The 23,261-nt window shown below is 37.7% G+C and overlaps 1 protein-coding gene across 1 annotated transcript in view; it reads left to right on the top strand.

The window, feature by feature from the left end:
* Positions 1-23,261, top strand: part of LOC123658292 (vacuolar protein sorting-associated protein 13A-like) — a 51,398-nt gene that overhangs the window by 13,315 nt on the left and 14,822 nt on the right. Inside the window, exons 19-42 of the mRNA XM_045593729.1 lie at positions 1,637-1,762; positions 2,332-2,398; positions 2,486-2,643; positions 2,909-3,116; positions 3,505-3,616; positions 4,158-4,376; positions 4,695-4,888; positions 6,563-6,691; positions 6,939-7,301; positions 7,792-8,066; positions 10,046-10,219; positions 10,929-11,251; positions 11,869-12,034; positions 12,544-12,757; positions 13,353-13,463; positions 13,700-13,787; positions 15,329-15,461; positions 16,429-16,563; positions 16,798-17,000; positions 17,335-17,471; positions 17,736-17,981; positions 18,424-18,587; positions 19,422-19,604; positions 21,687-21,959. Of these exons, the coding sequence (XP_045449685.1) occupies positions 1,637-1,762; positions 2,332-2,398; positions 2,486-2,643; positions 2,909-3,116; positions 3,505-3,616; positions 4,158-4,376; positions 4,695-4,888; positions 6,563-6,691; positions 6,939-7,301; positions 7,792-8,066; positions 10,046-10,219; positions 10,929-11,251; positions 11,869-12,034; positions 12,544-12,757; positions 13,353-13,463; positions 13,700-13,787; positions 15,329-15,461; positions 16,429-16,563; positions 16,798-17,000; positions 17,335-17,471; positions 17,736-17,981; positions 18,424-18,587; positions 19,422-19,604; positions 21,687-21,959 (4,401 nt within the window). The remainder of the gene's footprint in view (positions 1-1,636; positions 1,763-2,331; positions 2,399-2,485; positions 2,644-2,908; positions 3,117-3,504; positions 3,617-4,157; positions 4,377-4,694; positions 4,889-6,562; positions 6,692-6,938; positions 7,302-7,791; positions 8,067-10,045; positions 10,220-10,928; positions 11,252-11,868; positions 12,035-12,543; positions 12,758-13,352; positions 13,464-13,699; positions 13,788-15,328; positions 15,462-16,428; positions 16,564-16,797; positions 17,001-17,334; positions 17,472-17,735; positions 17,982-18,423; positions 18,588-19,421; positions 19,605-21,686; positions 21,960-23,261) is intronic.

Here is a 23,261-nt window from a genome sequence, read left to right as displayed (position 1 = left end):
ATCGAGATCTGATAACTACTTTTTGATTAATCTTTGATAACGCGTATTTACTTGACATTATTTTCGTCACCTTACGTTGTATTATACCTCATAACTTTTTACTGGGTGCACCGATTTTGACGTTTCTTATATAAATTAAAAGCTACTATTTGTCACGTGGTCCCATTCAAATTTAATTGAGATTTGATTCGTAATTTGTGAGTTATATCTAATATTGCGTATTTACTTGACGGTTTTTTCGTCACCCTACGTTGTATTATACGTTATATCTTTTTACTGGGTGCACTGATTTTGATCTTTTTTGTATAAATCAAAAGCTAATACTTGTCATGTCGTCCGTTTTAAATATGATTGAGATATAATGAGCAATTTTTGAGTAATCTTTGATGACACGTATTTACATGACGATGTTAAGACGACTGTGGTCATGTTCAATACTTTGCCACAACGCCATCTATCAAAATGTTATGAAATTACTTCGTTCACTATCGATCAAATTACAATATTCCACTAGAGTAGAGAGTAGCAGTTTATTCGTTATAAATATATTTGAGCTTTTAATTTTTGAGTTATCGCTAATACTGGTTATTTACTTGGCTATTTTACGTCGACCAACGTTATATTAACCTCATTACTATTTTACTGGGTGGACCGATATCGATGATTCTTTTTTTAATCGATAGGTGGTGCTTGTCATGTGGTCCCATTTAAATATAATTGAGATTTGACTCGAACTTTTTGAGCTATATCTGATATGGCGTATTTACTTGACTGTTTTTGGAGTTTTCTCCTTAAGAATCGATTTTCATTTAAGGCCCCGGAATGAAAAAATTGAACAGTAAAATCTACTGAACGAATGACCTTGTTAGAGATGGCGTTCAGACGTTTTCTAATAACGCAATTAGGTTCCGATAGATGGCGTTATTGCATTAATTTATTCACAATTTGATATAGTAATAATATATTTCTTAGACTAGTAAGCCTTTTTGTGCCTATTTAGACAGTTGATCTGAAGGGGTAAACTCCAGTCGTGCATCGGAGCTGTGTGAAAACATGAACATTACATATTTTTAATAAAAAAGACATAAACCGTAATTCAATATAAATCCGCTTCAACTAAAAAACCCGCCGTAATAAGCGATGTCAGCGCTTCGCGCGAATCGACGACGGGCCTTTTATGAAATTTCTGCCTACAATCGCTAACAAAATGTTAGAAATAACAGTAGAACATTATATAATTCTACAATTTTATAATGTCGCGTTATATGGAATATGAACAAAGTATTACTATTTTTTCGTCGATCTACGTTGTATTACTCTTCGATGTAATTGAAGTCGGTTTTTTTTTCGTTTGCGAGCAAACACAATTATTTTTTTAAATTTAGCCATAAAAAATACATGAAACAAATATAATAAAAAGTTTCACACACTACCTTGTATTTGACACACACCACGCATATATATACTTTTTTGTTTATTATTACAGAAGTTAGTATAATCTTTGGAAATAGAATGTTAATAATGTTTAAATTTACAATTTAAATTAGTTATGGTCGAATTTCGACCACTAGGCGCCCGCTAGTTTTGTTTACTATTTGATGTGTTATTTAATTTGGCCTAACTATGTTAACGGTAGCAATTCGCGGAGGCGCTGGTCCCGAGCTCCGCGGCGACGGAGGCGGCGGCGGCGGCCGAGCGCGCGGCGCAGCGCCGGGCCGCCGCGCTACGGGCCGCGCCGCTCCGGGTCAACCTGGCCATCGAGGTGCCTAGCACTTGGGTTGCTTAGCTGCATACACAAATAATAAATAAACACCTCACACTTAGCATCCCCCACTAGGATTTACTCCTGTTTCGGGGTTCGAAAACACACAACAGACAAGCACAAATTCCCAGTTCGTGGCAAACATCTGTATGGTCATTACAAAAGTATAATACAAAAGTATATAGGATCGAACCCGCAACCGCTAGCGCAACAGTCACAACCCAACGCTGTGATCGTTGCGCTAGTCGCGTCGTTGGGAGTTAATTTTCAAACGCCGTGGAGAAACATTGACGATTTTCAAGAAGGCACTAGATGGATTTAAAAAAACGCAGATTTGATGTTGTAATAATTAAAGTCATCTAGCAATTTTCATTCTAAACTGATTAAATATACCTACATAATTATATAACCCGAGTGTCAGTTAGTGTTCACCACAACAAATTAACAAGTCTTCGAATATATATAGGAGTATATTGTTTATAAAACCATTTCTATCATATTATTTGTTGTGGAATGTAGATGTATCAGTCACTCTTAAATTTTATATGCGAGTACTTACATTATTTCAGATTCACGGTCCTGTATTACTATTACCACAAAAACCATCATCGCCGAATTTACTAGTTCTCAATACGGGTGAGTTGATTAAATTTTAAATTCCTTAAAAATACCTTCTGTTGGATATATCAAAACAATTTCTCTCGTTTTGTTGTTGTTTTGCAGGTGATCTGCTGATAGAGAACTTCTTCAAAACAGTTAACGCTAGCATTGAGTCAACCACCCCGGTGTACAGTCCCGTAATTGATAATGTTCTTATCAAACTCGTCAACATCACCCTGTCGAGAGCGGTGATGACCCTCGCTGGTACTTTGGAAGTTCAGGTAAATTAAAAATTAGAGCAATAACTTTTTGGAAATGTTAAAATGAAAAAAAATTCTCCGTGGATCAAATTTTATCTTTATTTTAAATTTTAAAAACATGATGTAAGGTATTTAGAGCGTTCGCTATTTCAGCACTTGAAAATAATTTATTAATTTTTATTTCACCAATTTATACATAATAATTGTACAATTTTTATAATCACACTGCAATTGCCATATAAATGCCCGGCAGATTGGTTATTTTATTTTTATATATTTCTTACAGGAACCAATTTTAGAGCCAATCTCTGTACGTTGCGATTTAAAACGCGCAGTTGGCTACACACAAGTGGCTAGTTCCACTGTATACAGGGATTTGCTATTATGCGAAGCAGATGTGGTCATGGACGTGGTGACAATCAATCTTGGTCAAAAGGACTTGGCTACAGTACTGGCGGTGTGGAGTGATAACCTCAGTGAAGGGCATTATATTGGTAGGGCAATATTATATAGATACAATCTTGCTAAAAATTATACTCCTATATCTTAGCCGAGTAGAATGCGACAGAGGTGCAAAAAAGCTTTTAGCAAGAAGTCCGAAGTTTTTTATTCGAGAACTTTCTACCATTCCGAAAGAACACTATCAGGTGTTTTAGCCTATGTAATGTACGCAAAAAGGTCCAAATACACTCTGCCACGTGTGAATGGTACATAACCAGTTTGACCAGTGCACTGGGAAAATAAGTCTTTTTTTTTTAATACAAAAATCTCGTAAACTGGAACTTATTAATATATATTTTTATTTTTGTCTTCAGCATAAAAATACCAAAATATAGCGTATATGTTTGTAAGATAACAATTAAGATAACCCTTTAATTGCAGGTACCATAGTTCCAACATCTCCAGTAGAAATAGCATCATCCGAAGTGACAGTTAAGAAACTGCAAGCGTTCTTCGCTCAAGGCGATCCTGTGAGGAAGGAATCTATGTTTAGGTAAATTCCATATAACAGTATACATTTATTTTATAACTTTTTATGCTTATAACCGTATTGAGCAGTTATTAGATTTTTTTTTACTAAAACTCTTTTTAACTATAAGTCTTTCTTCTAATTTTACTTCAGCCTGTAATAGCCCACTGCTGGGTCTCTCCCAGGCCTCTTTTCCTGTAGGAGAAGGATCAGAGCTTAATCCACCCTACTCCTCTGCGAGTTGGCGGATATATTCTCTACTATGAGTAACGATCACCATCAGGTGTACACGATAGCAACCGGGACTGACTGCTTAACGTGCTCCCCGAGGCACGGTGGACAAGGGCGGTGGACTCCACGAGGACGGTGGAGCCACAAGAACTAACAATCAAGACTGGACACAAATATTTGTTTAAACACAAACATCCACTCAGAGCGGAAATCGAATTCGAGACCGTCGGTCTTTAAGCGCCGCCGACACGCACCACTACACCAGAGCGGTCGTCGTCTTCCAATTAATTACCAGATATTCAGTTTTTAATTTTCGTTTGGTTTTATTTATCAGGTACACTCTGGAAGGCGTAGAACTAAAACTCTTCTCAGATATGGATGAAGTCCTCAGTTCACCAGTACGGGACTTGAACCACGGTCTAGCGAAGATCACAGCTGGAGAAGCGAACGTGCACTTCGATTATTACTCAGACAGTAGCATCGAGGTCAAAGCCAGCCTGCAAAGTCTACTGATTGAGGATATACGACCTGATTCCACGGTTGTTATAAGAAGGTAAAAATTATTCAATTGTTCGTAATATTTACTAGGTTTTACTGATTTATTTTCTAATCTCTTTTATTTTATAAATTCATTCAGAAGTTTTGCCATGACAAAACATTTTCGATACTTATTTGTACGGGACTCAACGTCATTTTCGTTTTTCGTCTCCCGATATTTCAGCAAAGCAGCAGTTGCCAGTGACCATAGCGTGTTTCTAATCACGGTACTCGTTCAAAACACTCCAGTTACAGAAAGTGTCGCTAATTACGGCGCTACCGTTCAAGATATCCAGTCCCAGTCAGTGCTTATAGTCGCGGTTGTGCCGGGCAGGATATTCGAGTCCCAGGGCGGCGGGCGGCGCGCCGGCGGCGGCATCTCGGTGGCGCGGCCGGCGCTGCTGGAGGCGGCGCTGCGGCGCTCGGCGCGCGCCGCCACGCTGGACGTGCGCCTGGAGCGCACGCGCCTCAACCTGGCGCTGCCCTTCCTGTTGCGGCTGGCGCGCAGCGTGCTGGGCGCCTTGCCGGGTCAGTGGCCGCTGCTGCTGCACGACACCCCGTTTCCTTGTGGATCACTAAATAAATTAAAAAATATATATTGCGGAAGTACAACTAGGTCGGCAAACGCACGTACGGCTCACCTGATGGTAAGTGATTACCTGCATCACCGGAAGCGTCGCAAGCGTGTAGTGGACCTTACGCCCCCTTCTCCCCAGGAGGAGGTCACCTTACTCACCACAGAACACAACACTGCTTGGTAGCAGTGGAAAGCAGTATTTTATAGCTGTAATCTTCCGTAAGGTCGAGGTATTTCCTCATTTCTCGGGTAGACAATTTCCAATTTGAACACAGATACTTGAATTATTTTTTATAAATAAGAACAAACTTCAAATCTTTGGCTTCTATAATGTTCTAAAAAGACATTTTGCAGTTTATTAACAATATTATGTCGTGGATGAAGCGCTTTAAGACTAACATGCTAAGTAGATAAAGATATAATTTTTGTATAATAATCATAGATATAGTAAAAAAAACGTAGATAATGCGCGGCCTTTGTTGTTAGTGAAGCCACAAAACTCGGCTCCTTCAAGTAAATACACGCGCTCACGCACACATATGCATCAAACTACGCTCATTTTCGTTAGTATGTCACGAGGCTTCATACAGTAATTTTGCTTATAAAATGCCGTCTTGTGTGATTAAATGGTGCAAAAACAGTACCAAAGTAAACAAAAAATCTGAAGGAATATCGTTTCACACGTAAGTACATATAAAACTTTAAATTTATTGTTATTCCAAAATAATATTGAGGTTATTCGGAACTTATAATTTCAATGTCACGAAATGACGTACCACGGGAGTGTTGCCAGTAGTTCTTTTTTTCAATACCCCAAAATGTGGGTAAGTAATTTGTACGCAATCAGAAAAATAATTAAGTAAAAAGTAGACATAGTTGCTGTTTTTTTTTCTCGTGTTATTTTATGTTACATAAATTGAAAATAAAAAAATCAAAATATATTTATGAATTATTAACTCGTTTGTTTTATGTTTTAACTTTTTACAATTTTTGAGTAGGTAAACTAGGTACCCATATTTTACTATCAAATTTCATGGTTTTAGGTTTCCAACGAATATTTTAATAAGAGGTGAATGGGTAGCGGCTGTAAGACTGAGAAAATGACCACGATTATGCTGGCCATGCGCATAAAGTCAATTTAATACGATTAGTGATTGAAAAATATTTGAACATAAACTACATCATATTAGTGAAATGCAAACAATGACGATGACTCTGAGTTCTAAGCGACAAAAATTTTAAAAACTTATACAACATAAAGGATTCTAGGTTTAAGAAAAATAGTTAAAAAAACCCGACTGCAAACTGAAAAGAGATAAACAGAGGGGATAGGAAGTGTCCATTCATACGATTATCTTACGAATATATTTTTTTATTATTCTACCGATTTTTTGTTTTATTTTTAGTAAATTTATTTAAAACTATAAACAGGTTTTTATTTTCACATACCCATTTTACCTATATTAAATTAATTGTTTAATAAAAATTTTAGGGACTTTTTTTAAAAGGTGTCAACACTTCACTCACTCACACATCTTTAAAAAAGTGGCTTCAGTTTTCTGTTCTAGGTGCGCTATCTACCTTTTTTTACTTGATCTATGATAATAATGTAATGTTTTATCCAGGAGATAAAACAATGGAAGGCGGAGTAATTAATCATGGATACGTGGGCGATGCACCGACGCGAGGTAACAACAACAGACCGGTGCGGTTACCGAGTTCTAATGACTCTACCAGCGGCTATTATTCTGCAGGTTCGTGTACTTTTAGATGTTTAACTTATATTATAAAGTTTTATTTTATAATTCAATCTAAAATCAATCGATCAATCAAATCGGTTCGACTAATTATTGTAATATTAGAAAATACAAAAGTAAATACAACATTATGCTATGCCTTATACTACTAAATAGTAATCACATCTACAACACGACACGTCTAGATAAACAGACATGTCTAGTAATATTTTAACTAATTTTATTTTAATTATTATCTTTTCAGCCACATCTTTATCAGAAGATATGCCAAGTCTATCAATATCAGTTCAGTGTCGTCAGCCAGAAGTGATGTTCTTCACAGACCTCATGAAAACTGAGGGTCATGCTTTACTTCTGAGGACTGAACTTCTCATCGACTACTCCTGTCACTCAAACACCGAAACTTTGGTCGTATCATTGGCTGGACTCCAAGTTATGTCCAAACTACAATCCAAGCTAAAGAACCTGCCGCCCCAGTTGGTGATAAAGCCATGTGATTTGGAATTTTCTAAAAGTTTCAAAAATATAGAGGAAGGCGTGATTGTTCGCTTGTCTGTGTCTGAAATCGATCTTCACATAGCTGCGACAACTGTGCATACTGTTATGGGTAAGTTACAAGTTATTATAATAGTCATTTAAATATAAAGCCTAATTCAAAATACGAATTATATATTACAGAGATCATAATACTAGGATCGGAACAGTTTCAACAATTATTGTCGTATTAATAAATATCAATTCTAAATTTAAGTCTACAAAACTAATCACCTTTCCTTTTTACATAAATTGAAGCTTAGTCATGTTTTAAAGCACTTTTAGTAACATTTTCGCCATCGAACAAAAAACTTTTTTCTTTGTAGGGTAGTATATTTTTTCAGTATTTTAAATTTGTAGAATATCCAACGTTATTCACTTTATAGGACAAATGGTTAAGGAACTTACTTATTGAGTAAGCAGTCCTTTTTTAGGATATTAAAAAAAAACTACTTACTTTCCCATTTTTTTTGACAGTATAGCTAAATTACATCTTTAATGACACTTATTGATATTTAAACAAAAATAATGTTAATATAGGCTTTGTTGAACATGATTTCCAGATATTGTCGAAGAAATAACAGCCGAACTGACGATACCTGATGAAAAAGATACTTTCAACTTTGCCACGTATAATCCTAAAGCGGAGAAAGCTGACGAAGATCTCTGGTCTCCAAAGAAAATAACACCGTATGTTGGATTCCTTTCTGAAGACAGTTACATCCAGCCGAAGTACCCGAGCGTGAAACCGACGGAGACGTTCCAAGTTAACGTGCCAGTAGTTCGTGTGACGTTCGAGATTGAACACACTGTCAGAGTACCAGTTTTATTGGTGGAGGTAAGACTAGAATTTCTTTATAACCAATAACTAAAATATTAGATGGAGTTTAACCCACCACGCTGCTCCACTGCGGAATTTAATTACAAATTGAATAATGATCACAGCACTGGTTCGATATTTTTTTTTTTATTTTTTTTTTATAATAATATATATTCACAGGCTCATAATGCCCGTGCTTTTATTATTCCAATATTAGTTTGTTAGTTTCGATATCTTGGTACTTACACATGCAAACACTGGGCACTGAGTGTGAAACGCTTATTGTAATAATTGAGATCGGCGATAAAACTGAAGGAAGTCGATAAAAATTTTGATTCGACCTTTTCTAGAAATTTTTTGTATGTCTCTAAGTTACAATCGCTTTTACAACTAAAATATTATAAGTTAAATAATAAGTTTATTATTTGACTAGATCACATTAAGAAAAAGACGATTTTAATTTTGAATTGCTATTGTCGCTCTTTTATCTTCTAATTTATATTTCGTCAATGTTTGACTATTTCTGTATATTTTAGACATTGAACATTTAAGTAACTAACACGTGGTTCAATAAGTCCCGAGACTAAGTACTAAAAAAAGGTCTTTTTTATAAAATTAATTTTCATTCATCAACATAGTCTCCTCCAAGAGCGATACAGTCCCTCCAACGCTTTTCTAACTTTTCTATCCCATGTGTGTAGAACGATTTGTCTTTGGCTTCAAAATAAGCCTCCGTTGCTGCGATAACTTCACTATTTGAGTCAAATTTCTTACCCTGAAGCATTTTTTTGAGGTCTGCAAATAGCCAGTAATCGCTGAGGGCCAAGTCTGGCGAATAAGGGGGATGAGGAAGCAATTCGAAGCCCAATTCGTTAATTTTGGCCATCGTTCTCACGGACTTGTGACAAGGCGCGTTGTCCTGGTGAAACACCACTTTCTTTTTGTTCATGTGAGGCCGTTTATCCGCAATTTCGTACTTCAGTCGCTCCAATAAGCACATGTAATAGTCACTATTTATATTTTGCCCTTTTTCAAGGTAGTCGATGAAAAGTATTCCATGCGCATCCCAAAATATAGACGCCACAACCTTACCGGCCGATTTCTGAGTCTTTGGACGCTTCGGGCGGCTTTCACCAGCCGCTCTCCACTCCGCTGCCTGCCGATTGGATTCCGGAGTGAAATGGTATATCCAGGTTTCATCCATTGTTACATACCGAAGTAAAAAATCTTTTTTATTATGATTCATCAGCGTCAAACATCGCTCTGAATCATTGATACGTTGTTCCTTTTGGTTAGTTGTAAGCAAACGCGGCACCCACTTAGAAAAAAGCTTTTTCATGGCCAAATTTTTATGTAAAATAGTGAAAACACTACCAGCTGAAATCTTCACTATCTCGGCTATCTCTCGCACTTTTACCTTCCGATCTTCCAATACGATTTTGAGGACTTGGTTAATATTTTGTTGAGTCACTGCTACATTTGGACGACCTGAGCGTTCCCCATCATTGGTGTCCATGCGACCGCGTTTGAAGTCGGCATACCACCGACAAATGGTTGCTTTAGAGGGAGCTTATCCTGCATAACATTTTATAAGCCATTGCTGTGCTTCAACGGTATTTTTTCCCATTAAAAAACAATGTTTTATCAACACGCGAAACACGTTTTTATCCATTGTATCGAAATTACAACCGTAGCGTCACTTAAATGTTTCAAAATCAATAATTTATTGTTCCATTTTTAAAAATTTGACACATATTCTTGTATTGATAGCCAGTACTTTTTAAAAATCAAAAGAGTTTTTAATATATGCGCCATTTCCAGGTTAGTCTCGGGACTTATTGAACGATCTAGTAGTCTGCAATAGCTAAAATATCGCGTTATTCTGGAGTTTTATCAATTTGAGTTTATTATTTGACTGGATCACATTAAGACAAATATGATTTTAATCTTGTGTTATTCTTTAGGAAATTCAGTGTTACCAAGTAACTGTTTTGCAGTTATCAAGCGAGCTGAAGCTACACGACTGGTCACGACAGCTTCACGGCAGTGGCTGGCTGTCGGCGCAGGCGCACTGCTACAACGAGCGGCTGGGTGTGTGGGAGCCCACGCTGGAACCCCTGCTGCAGGACAACGTACAGCGCTCCTGGGAGATTTGTGCCACGTTGTTCCAGGTCCATTTTGTATTTTCTTTATACGATAAGACCTATCGCATAAGTCGGCAATTAGCGTACAGTTCACGTTGTGGTATGTGGTTATCGTAGTTTATAGATTAGTCTCGATCCTTTCCAGGAGCTATTGCCACCTCACTCACCACAGGAACATAACAATACATGAAAGAAGTATTATTTAGTTGTGATCTTATCGATCTTATCGGATGTGGCCCGCTCCAGATTTTGAGCTAGTTATATCTCTGTGCATTACCTCAATTAGATCACTCTGATGTATCGTACATAAATATATTAATAAATAAATTATTCTGTACCCGACATCAACAAAATGAAAATTTATCAAATAAAATGAAATGAAAAAATCACAAATTCATTGCAGCAAAATTAAGGAACATTTTAAAATAAAATTCTGTTTAACATTGTTACATTTTAATATGACGTCTTAGGTAACCTACCCATTGTGCCTTTATGTGCGTTGCCGCAAAAGGGTCCTCTAGAAGATATCTTGAATGCTTTTAAAATTTAATAAGTGTTATTATGTGTGCCGGAAAAACTTAACAATTTTTTGCTGATTGTCTTTGGGCAATTTTTTATTATTTGTATTAAAATTCAATCTATTCATAAATTTTCTGTTTTCATTCATCACAGTTGTATCAGTTTTAGAAGTTTACAAATTGTTTGCTATTGTTTAAGGCTTATAAAATCTTTTCAGGCAAAATCCTTCCCGATGTCTTCTCAACTATCCACTAAAAATCAAGAAGAAACCACGTCTGATAACGTACCAGCAGAACCTCCTAGGAAATCAAAGAAGAAAAACGAATTTGAATCTGAGACATCTGCAGATGAGGCAGATACGGATAACGAAATGGTTTTCATAAGGAATCCTAATGGGAAACGGAATAGGAGCTATAATGTCGATATAAACACTTGCAATATGTCTTTCTTGAAAGCTCTGGACCTCGAGGAGTCTGATTCAGATAATGAAAATGGAATGAATGATAAATTGTCCAACGCTATTGGACATTTGTTCACAGAGTAAGTATTTGAGGCTAAGCTATTTCTAGCCTTTGAAAAACAAAATTACAATGGAAGAAATAATAGAAATAACATATTAAAAGGAGAATATCTCGCAAAATATTATATTTACTTAGGTAGTCATTTAACAGTCAACATACAAATAAATAAAATTGGAGTGTCTGTTTGTAATATTAAAATTACTGGATTTTTAATAAATGCATATGTGTACACGGATACAGATGTATACACGGTACATATACAAAAATAACATTTTTTACAATTTCTGTTTCTCTGTCTGTCTATCTATTTGTTCCGGCTAATCTCTGAAACGGCTGGACCGATTTTGAAGGAACATTCACTGGCAGATAGCTGATGCAATAAGGAGTAACTTAGGCTACTTTTATTTTAGAAATTTATTTTTTTAATAACTCTGCGAGCTGAACAATAACTTTTTTGTTAAATTCCACGCCGACGAAGTCGCGGGCACGGCTAGTTTATAAAGAAGATTTAAAAAGAATTTATACTCTAAAAAAAATTTAAATGTACTCTTTTAAAATTTCTCTTAATAATTGTGGCATACTAATAATAAATTCAACGCAGATGTCAAAGTAAAAAATTGTATTCGAAATATTTAGCAGTGACTCGAGCATAGATGAACTGAGCAATGACGAAGACTCATCAGCTCCAGAGCAGAGTGAGGTTGAACTGAGTGACAGAGAAATCGAAGAGGACGACAAACCTGAGACGTATACTGATGGTGATGAGAAGAAAAAAGTGGAACCTAAGAGTGTCACTGTTCAGGTAAACTAGAATTTTGTTATATCAGAGTGGCAATCATGAGTACGGTACCCCAGATGTTAAACGGTTACCGTTAACGTTACGTTTACGTTACTCCTGTAACATCTGGAACAATCACAAGTGCGTTAGCGACCTTATTAACACTACATATCTAAAGTATAACCCTGGATATCTTACTCGCAACAGAAATATGGCATTATTTGAGTATGTAATTTTCAGTCAAGCTGCTTCAGATTTTGACAGGCGAGCCTGTGTAGGACTTAAGTCCGTAAATTCAATAAAATAATTAAAAAAGTAGTAAAATAAAAACAAAAAATCCTTTCAATTTAATAATACGATTAATTACAGGTTATTCAAAAACTTAATAATCAACTAAGCAAGCTACTGACTTGATCAGTCAGTTTCTTTGAATCTCTTTATATCATATATTCAGATATGTGATATAAAAAGATTCAAAGAAATTTCTAGGGCATGAAGGTTGAAAAATTGGGTAAAATATTTTTCATTCACAGGAACCTGAACGTGAAGATAGTGTCGAGTCATCAATAGAAGAATTGCGTCTTTGTACCTACATAGCGCTTGAAGCGAAATCGCCATTAAACTTCACTGTAACTCCAGCAGCAGTGCGAGCACTGCAAGCGCTGTCCAACGCTATCACAGACCGCACGGCAGCGGTGTCAGCTATAGTAGTCGCTGACAGCAGCTTACAACTGATAAATGACATTGGTAAAACAGAATTAAAAATTATACTGTACTACCTCTATAAGGTGCTACAAATCTAATTTTTAATGTAGAAAGGCAATTAAATAATCTCAGTGAAATTGTCATTTGTTACCTGACTTCCAAAAAGGAGGAGGTTCTCAATTCAACAGATTTTTTTTTATGTACGTTACCTCAGAACTTTTGACTGGGTCGACCGATTTCAATGATTTTTTTTTAAAGGTAGTGCTTGCTATGTGTTATGTATAAATTTAATGTAGATCGGACAAACAATTTTGAGTTTTATCTAAAAATCCTTATTTACTTGATTGTTTTTTCGTCGGCCATCGTTGTAGTATACCTCATAACTTTTTACAGGATGGACCGATTTCGATGATTCTTTTTTTAATCGAAAGCTGGTCCTAGTCACATGGTCACATTGAATCGAAAGGCGTTGCATGCCATATGGTATATATTTCAAATACATATGTTTGAGATCTGACTAGCACTTTTTGACTTATCTTTACTTGACAATTTTTTTTTGATGTCATAGAAGACGGGTTTTTTCGTTTGCGAGCAAACGCAATTATTAATAATAAGTTTTTTTATTGCTCATTCGCAGGTCCGGGCTCAACGGTGGTATTACGCACGAGCGCCGAAACCGACCTGGCGGGTAACGATCGCGTGCTAGCCGTCGCTGACTACGACCACTCTAGCAGAGCTAGCACACCTGGTAACAATACTTAGAACTTAGTGACAAAAATTGTTATTTTATAATTTTAACTAACTTCAAACTTCTGTGCCATTTGGTTCTATAGATTTTAACGATATTTAACTAATTGTATTTGAGTTATCCCAATAATACGTATTTGATTGACTATTTTTATTAAATTAAATTTAATATGTTACATTTATATTAATTAACTTAAGATGAAATCGTTAAGCTGATTGTCTAATGTTGTCTATAAGGTTGCGACGTATCTGGCGCTGATTTACTGGACGATGTGGAAAAGGAGACCAAACAAGAGATGACCGACATAAGTGACGAGTGGGACTGGTAATGGAAATATTATTTTTGAAGTTTATTGAAATCAGTTGCTTGAACTTAAGTCGTAATTGTGACACGGGTTCGGAGTTTATTCTACTGTAATATTCCAATGCAAAATATCCTGTCATGAGTAGCGATAGTTGTCAATATTATGATAACAATTGAGTACGTTGATTTCATGTGCTATTTAAAACACAGAGGTTCCTACCTCATGGACACCCATGTCAAGATAAGTATTTTTATATTGTCATTTCTCATTTCATATATCTATGAAACTTATGGAGCATTTTTTCCTACTCTATTAATTATTATTATGAAACAAGGTTTTCGGGTTTTATCGCGTTTTATTAAATTTTTTAGATGCCCGACGTTTCGGACATTTCACAGTAACCATGTTCACGGGAGGAAGTAAAATCCGAAAACGTATGTTTCATTATAATGAGTGAAATTCGCGTAAACATTAAAAACCAATATGTAATTACTGTCAATTAACTAATCATTGTCTTAAGTTTATACTGTAGTAAAATTAGCTGATGATTTAATATCTACTTTACATAATTGTGTTTGCTCGCAAACGAAAAAAAAACCGACTTCAATTACATCGACGAGTAATACAACGTAGATCGACGAAAAAATTGTCAGTAACTACGCGTTATCAAAGATTACTCTAAAAGTAGTTATCAAATCTCAATAAAATTTATATGTGACCACATGACAAACACCAGCTTTCGATTAAATTAAAAATTATTAAAATCGGTATACCCATTAAAAAGTTATTGCGGATTTTCAAGAGTTTCCCTCGATTTCTCTGAGATTCCATCATCAGATCCTGGTTTCATTATCATGTTACTAAACTAGGGATATCTTCTTTGCAACAAAAAAGAATTATCAAAATCGGTTCTCCCAGTAAAAAGTTATTGCGGATTTTTAAAAGTTTCCCTCGATTTCTCTGGGATCCCATCATCAGATCCTGGTTTCCTTATCATGGTACTAAACTAGGGATATCTCCTTTCCAACAAAAAAGAATTATCAAAATCGATACATCCAGTAGAAAGTTATGCGGGATAATACAACGTAGGTCGACGAAAAAAGCATCAAGTAAAAACGCATTATTAGATATAACTCGAAAAGTAGTTGTTAGATCTCAAATAAATTTAAATGGGACTAATTGACACACACCACCTTTCGATTAAAAAATAAATTGTCGAAATCGGTCCACACGGGCAAAAGTTCTAATGTAACATACATAAAAAAAAATACAGTCGAATTGAGAACCTCCTCCTTTTTTGGAAGTCGGTTAAAAATATGTTAAAAAATATATATATTTTTATTGCAAATTTTAAGCAACTAAAATGAACAGAAATTTGGCCTACTAAGTATCACACCTACCTATATTATCATTGTACATTCTGCTGATTATAGTTAATACTTTCACCGTATAAACGATCTGTTGAATTTCTGTTTGCTTTAATTCCTTAAGCTCTGCAATATGTATAAATGAAACAATACCAAAGTGAACCTGTGCTTTAACCCGCCCTTCCCGCCACCAGCTTCGAGGGCGGGTTCCCGGCCACGTGCGCTCTGGGCGCGCCGCCCCCCGCCGCCCCGCCCGCCGCCCCGCCCGGCCCTCGCCGCGCCGACCTGACGCTGTCCATCCGCTTGCACGACTTCGATCCGCTCAATGTAAGCCATTTATATATATGTACTACAAGGTTTGCCGTGTGGTGTCGGCCGAGTAGAATAGTACCACCCCCTTTCTTCTCGTGGGGGTCGTAAAAGACGACCGAGTGATAAATCTGGCTCAAAATCATCAGGGTCCTGGAGAAGGAAAACTTCATTTGAAACCCGGCATGGGGTCTCCGTTAAGCATTCGTCTCTAAAATGCGAAAGACTCCTGCAGCCGAACTGGCTCCACACGTATCGACTCCACACGTATCGTCGTTCCTGTGGGCCTAGCCAGTGAGGTCGAGAAGGTGACGCAGAGCTTAAGCAATTCTGCGTTTTCCTGAAGAGTGTCCTAGGCGACACAGTGTCTGTCTGACACTGTCTAAATCGTCTACAATAGATGGATTAAGGCCAATGATTGACAATGAGTCAATGATTGACAAGGGTGGCAAACGAGCGTAGGGTGCCTCATAAAAAGATTTTTTTATACGACTAGGTTGGCAAACAAGCAAACGGGTCACGTAATGGTGAGCGGTTACCGTAGTCTATAGACCCCTTCAGCACCAGAAGCGTCACTATCGCGTTGCCGACCTTTGACCTTGCCCAGGAGCTCTGAGCATCTTACTCGCCACAGGACCATAATGCTACTTGAAAACAGTATTATTTATCTGTAAGTTGATTCAAAATTTGAGCAAGATATTTCCTGTCTTGGCATCACTTGGTATCTTCAAAATCTACGTATTTTTTATAAACATTTTTTTTATAACCTCTGAGCGTCTGAGCTTACACTCGTTATTTGAAAATTTCGAAGTAGATTCTTCATCACTTCATTTCATTCACTTTTACTCTCAAAACATAGTTCATAATTTTATCATTTTAAATCCTAAGACAAAAAAAAAAAAAAAAAAATTAAAATCAATAACAGTCGCTAATCTAAATTTAGTATGGTATTTATAATCCAGTCGTCTGAATTTATGTTTCACAGATCGTATGTCCTCAAAGATCAGTATCGAAGCTTCACGTTTTACACCCGAGCAAGAACGGAACCCGTTACTACATCGTAGTAGAGAGGACGTCCAAATACAACAAAAAGAAGATAGTCGTACGATCACCGCTGCAGGTAAGGCTTATAACGTAGAAATAATTGCCGCAAGTTTTTATGATAACAACCGAGACCGACGGCTTAACGTGCTCACCGAGGCAAGGTGGGGAGACCCACAAGGACAGATCTGAACCGGACAGAAATATTTGTACAAATATAAATAATCACCCCGAGCGGGATTCGAACCTGCAAGCCGTCCTATCTTAGGCGAGTATTCGCACCACTACAGTGGAGCGGCGTTAACGCCCTCAGGTCCGCAACGAGACGTCGTACGCGCTGGAGCTGCTGTACCGGCGCGCCGAGCTGGAGGCGGCGGGCGGGCCCGCGCTGGGCGCGCTGCGGAACCCCTTCGCGGGCCTCGCGCGCCTGGCCGTGCTAGCGCCGCACGACACGCACACCGTGCCGCTGCTCGTCGCGCACCACTGCAAACTCTTCCTCGCGCCCGCCAACTTCGAGTGAGTTCCTGAACTAAGGCTTCTTGGGCACGCTCCGCTTGGGAAGTGTGGGGCGGGGCGAACGGAATTTGAGAGGGAAGTTGGATGGAGTTAAATAAGTTTTACTTCAGTCGTGTGGCACGCTCGTTTTTGAAGTAAAACTTCTGTATTCACGCTCGAGTTGAGGAGCGATCACATAGTTTTCACGTTAGCTGTTCTATCCAAAATCGCAACAGTCCCAAGTCCGTGAGAATGTTGAGAGTTTTATGCTAATAGATTATGTTACAAGTAATCGTTTATCCAATTTATCACGTCACCGACTTACGCGTTAATGACATTTTTGCATATTTTCTAGGAGTTACCAAGCTCCGGCGCAAGGTATATGGTGGATGGAGCTGATCAACGACCTGGGAACATCTCGGGACGTCGTGTGTCCCGCTGTTGATGACTCCGATCCGAGTGTTTTCGCTATGAAGGTCGTAGCAGTGGAAGGTAGCTAGTGGCCAAAAATAATTAAACATTTAAAAAAAAAAAACGATTTTTCATAAGTAGAAAAAAATGTGAAGTGTAAATAAGTTTGATGCTTTAACCGTTTGGTGATATAATTTGCAAACTATATTTAATGAACACTACGAGTATTTCACTATTTGAACCACGTTGAGAGTTAAGGCAACAATAATTGCCGATGTGTTCAGAAATGATGAAAATATTAACATTAAAGCAAACAGACACAGCTCTCAACACCCTCCCCGACAGGGCCGGGCGGGCGGGCGGCGCGCGCGCGCTCGGCGCCCAGCCTGCTGCTGCGCGTGCTGGCGCCGCTGCGCGTGCACAACCGCCTGCCGCACGCGCTGCAGCTGGCGCGCGGCACGCTGCGCGTGCGCGCCGAGGCGGGCGAGCGCGCGCACGTGCACGCGCTGGCGCCGCGCGCCGCGCACCGCCTCGCGCTGCACCTGCACTGCCACGGCCTGCCCTGGTCGGGCAGCTTCACTCTGTCCCCTGGTGACTATCTCGCTTTTCTTCGCCTTTAACACTCTTCGAATGTTTCTTCCTCTGTGAAAATTCTCGATCCGGGTACCTATTATATTCTTTATTGCCCTAAATAATTTAACAACAGTAATTATAATATAGGAAGTTGGCAAGGGCAAACTTATCTCTAAAGGAGATCCGTAACTACCTCACATATCGACAATCATTTCTTAACTGAAGCTTTACTTATGGAAATTTGTATTCGATTGGCATTTCTAATTCAAAATCAAAATTGCCTAATTCGAAGTAAACTTCAAAAGCGCTTTCAAATCATCATTTTACAAGACATTCAATATTATTTTGTTTATTAATTAATTATGATTATATAAACTACCATCGATTCGGAATGTTTCAGAGATTCTTTCGAGAAGAATCGGCAAAAAACTCAACAATTTTCCTTTTAACTGTTATTTAGATATGGCAGAGAAAACGATTAACATGACGACAGACTGCGAAACAGAAGGAGGCAACAAAAGGCTCATAGTGAAAGCCAGGTTACAGCAAGGACCTAATCTGAGACTACTTCTGTACGCCCCCTGCTGGCTCATTAATAAGACCGGGTTACCGTTACAGATTAAGGTAAGTTTTAAAGCTACTTACTTATTTATATGTACTTATTTGTGATCTAAGCAATAGAGGTCTTATATAAGTTGTCCGTTTAATAGCACGTTTTCCTATAAAATTGCATGTTTGTCATAATTGCGGTCTTACTCATGTGTATAATATATCATGTGGATGGATATTATTTGTTACTCTTTCATGCAAAACTACTTTAATGATTGAAATAAAATTTGTTCTAGAGATCCATTATAATACATAGTTTAATTTTTATCCCTACATTTCCACGGCAGCGGACTCGTAGTAGACCCTATCACTCAGTACCTGAGGTTCTGGAATCTCTATTACCTTCTTAGTTTTTGAGAAGTAATCCACCATCTCGTCTTGGAAATATTAATACAATATATTGTAAATATTTTTGACCTTTGACTGAGGTAGAGCACAGCCAAAAATGTACTCCTCAAAATTTTGTATAGCCCGTCTGGGAAGTACCTCGACCTTACAGAAGATTATAATTAAATAATATTGCTTTAAAGGAGTCTTGTATTCCCGTGGTGAGTAAGGCGGCCAGAGTTGCGGGGATGGTCAGAGATTGCAATGCAACGCGCTTGCGATGCTTCTGATGTTGCATATTCAGCTACAGTTTTTTTTTTAATCAGTAATCGCTTACCATCAGGACGGCTTGTTTGCCGCTCTAGTCGTATAAAAAAGATTTCATGAGTGAAACCGCCTATAGGCAGAGACAGTTTTTTTTTTTTGGTACAACTATGTCGGCAAACAAGCGCTACTCACCCAGTGATTACAAGTAACTTAGCAAGCGAGTTGTGCGTAGTAAGCACGGCGATGTGCCGGCAGGGCCGCTCGGAGGCGTGCTACGAGGTGGGCGAGGAGCCGCTGCTGTGGGGCGAGCGCGAGCGCGTGCGCGTGCGCGTGCACCAATCGGGCTGGTCGCGCGCCGCCGGCCTGCGCGCGCACGCGCCCGGCCTGCTCGTGTGCGCGCACCCCGAGCGCCGCCTGCACTACCGCGTGCTGCTGCACGTGAGTGTCGCGTGCTTGCGCCTGTAACACCCCACTGTTGGACATAAGCCTCTTTATCCGTGTAGGACAAGGATCGGAGCTCAATACACCACGCCAGTCCACTGCAGGTTGGCGGGTATATTCTCTACTATGAGTAATGATCGCTATCAAGTATTTATGGTAGTAACCGGCGTGACCCACAATAACAGACAAAATTCAAAACGGAAAGAAATATTTGTACAAAGACAAATATCCATCCCGAGCGAGAATCGAACCCGCAAACTGCCGGTGTTTAAGTGCCTACACGCACCACTACACCATAGCGGCTGTTTAGCTCCTTGTGCGTGGAGGGTATTTTAAAAAAAGTTCACGGAAAGTTGAATATATAATTGTGTTTGCTCGCAAACGAAAAAAAACCGACTTCAATTACATCGACGAGTAATACAACGTAGATCGACGAAAAAATATTCAAGTGACAACGCATTATCAAAGATTACTCAAAAAGTAGTTATCAGATCTCGATGAAATTTAAATGTGACCACATGATAAACTTCGGCTTTCGATTAAATTAAAAATCATTAAAATCGGTACACCTAATAAAAAGTTATTGCGGATTTTCAAGAAGTTCCCTCGATTTCTCTGGGATCCCATCATCAGATCCTGGTTTCCCTATCATGGTACTAAGCTAGGGATATCTTCTTTCCAACAAAAAAAAGAAATATCAAAATCGGTACACCTAGTAAAAAGATATTGCGGATTTTCAAGAGTTTCCCTCGATTTCTCTAGGATCCCATCATCAGATCCTGGTTTCCTTATCATGGTACTAAACTTGAGATATCTCCTTTCCAACAAAAAAAGAATTATTAAAATCCGTACATCCAGTAGAAAGTTATGCGGTATAATACAATGTAGGTCGACGAAAAAAGCGACAAGTAAAAACGCATTATTAGATATAGCTCGAAAAGTAGTTGTTAGATCTCAAACAAATTTAAATGGGACCAATTGGCACACACCACCTGTCGATTAAAAGAAAATTTGTCGAAATCGCTCCACCGAGTCAAAAGTTCTGATGTAACATACATAAAAAAAAAATACAGTCGAATTGAGAACCTCCTCCTTTTTTGGAAGTCGGTTAAAAAGTCTTGGTCTATGTTGCTGTACGCAGTGCTAGAAGTATGTTCATGTTCACTGACTCTCATTTGACCTTATCTTTAAGTAGCCTTACGAAATTCACATAATAGTGATATGTATACTTTATGTTTTACTAGTACCACTTATTGTTTTATGACTAATCTCAGTACATTCGCGACGTAAAGGTGTCGTAATGGTTTTGTGATAGTTTTGAATTTCAACTAATTCTATCGTGTCATACCAATATCATAATTGTATCATAATAGTTTACTGGATATCAGGTAATGTTGACGCTTGTTAAGAATCCACCGATCGATCTATTTTATGCTATTTAATTTGTTTTTTTACTATGTGTCCTTTGTAGTATATTAAAAGAAGTGTGTGTGTCAACTCCGACGCACGACTGGAGTTTACTCCTTCAGATCGACTGTCTAAATAGGCACAAAAAGGCTTACTAATCTAAGAAAAAGATTACTATGATATCAAATGGTAAATAAACGAATCAAATAACGCCATCTATCGGAACCCAATTCCGAAGTGTGAGGAACAGGGCGTGAAGTTCCTCATCCACCAGTTCAAAGGGAGAATACTCCGACCAGACGGGTGTTGTCTAGTGGGCTACCGCCCCAACGGTTGTTATCAGGTTCTTATATATATTAACTTTAATTACGCGATGTAGGATAAGTTAGTTCTTAGTTCGTATGTTGCGCGATAGATGTCGCTACACTGATACCCTATTGTTGTGGTTCCGATAGATGGCGTTACGAGAAACGTAACGAGGTCATTCGTTCAGTACATTTTACTCCTTATATTTTTTTCATAGTTTGGCTCTTATATGAAAATCGATTCTTAATTAGTAAAATCCAAAAATTAAGTACTTTTCTTCTTTTCTTTTTCATTAAGGCTTTTGGTTGATCTTAAAGTTTTTTCAGACAACATTATAGCACTCATAATCCTCATAAATCCCACCAGGTGACGCTCTCGGAGCTGTGTCCACAGCTGACGAAGATCGTGACCTTCCTTCCTTACTTCCTCGTCTACAACGACACGAAACGTCACCTGCGCTTCATGGAGGAGAATGAAGCCGCTGACCTGTGGATGGACCTCGCGCCGCAGCAGTGCACGCCTTTCTGGCCACAGACCGACTCCATGGCTATGCACTGCAAGTTCCGGGACTCCGCTGTCGTATCGCAGCACTTTCCCATCACGATTAATCACTTTACAGTGCTTCGCATGGACAAGGGGGTAAGTGCTTTTCGAACTTATCCAAAAGTAATAAAAAAGTTTCAAATTGAAAAATTTTCAATTAATCATTAACCCTCTTATATTTGTTTTAAAATCGACTATAATTAATTTCGTCAGTTTGCCTCGAAAAGACATTTTGGGTTCCAAAAAGGATGATTCCGTAATTCGAACTCCATATTCACATTTTTCTCAGTTGGATCAATAAAAATTCAATTTCAAATTTAAATCTTATTTTGTTGCCAATCTACGTAAGGTATCTTTAAGCATAGTAGATTTGACAAATTTTGTACTCGCATACATACTCGTATGTGGTTTTCAGTACAAAATTATGTCATGTAAGATTTTATAGTTTGATGAGTTAAAGTGGCTTGCCAGTCATTTATTAACATAAACAAGTTATGAGATACAAAGTATTTTACAAAAATTAGAGTACCTAATATTGTATTTGAAAGATCACTAAATCAAAATTATTTTAATCATTACATTCTAAATGAAGAGTACTTCTTCTTTTAAGAAAGTTCAATATTTTTTTCATCACTTTAACCTATCGTGGTCCACTGCTGGACATAGGCCTCCACAAATTCGCGCCAAAAATGGCGTGAACTCATGTGTGTTGCCCATAGTCAACGCTTGTTGATGACCGCAGTAGTGGCTTTGCCTCACCGAAGACGCTTATGAAAATTAATATGAATATTTTTATTACAATCGTTCAATTGTATCTTTTGATTTTAAATGAACTAAGGAAGTAGAATATATTTTGTATTATTGCTCAGTCCCGTTAACATCAAGTACATAGTAACTGTGTGTTTATTATACTTTATAACATTATCAATCTCCCTAACATCAAGTAGCGATGTTTCTATAATATGGTCTAAATTATTACATTAATTTATGAAAAATTCATTTTTTTCTCCGACTTGTCACACTTTCTTCTAAATTGATCTAATCGCCCTTGGTTATAACAGACACAATAAAATTAAGTAGTAAAGAGGCTAAAAGATTTCTTTTTTATTGTACTTATTCGTTCTACATACCTTGTAAAATGTCTCGTTTAATGGTACCGTTTCGTTGTTTTAACAGAATATCTTTATTAAAAAAATTCAATACATATATAATTAATAAAATCTATTAATGCTTTATTCTTACTTTATTGAGTCTTTAATTTAATAAATACCTACGGCTAGTATACGAACAATAAATAAATTATTTATTAAACTTAAATTAGGATCTTGAAGGTTTCTCAAGAGTTAAGGTTCCATCGTCGTGCAAAGTATACGCTGTCCCTTCGGATTTATGTGTCCA

Source organism: Melitaea cinxia, chromosome 12 (genome assembly GCF_905220565.1).
Source record: "Melitaea cinxia chromosome 12, ilMelCinx1.1, whole genome shotgun sequence".
Lineage (NCBI taxonomy): Eukaryota > Metazoa > Arthropoda > Insecta > Lepidoptera > Nymphalidae > Melitaea > Melitaea cinxia.
The sequence above is the reverse complement of the archived record's forward strand: the minus strand, read 5'-3'. Positions and strand labels throughout refer to the sequence as shown.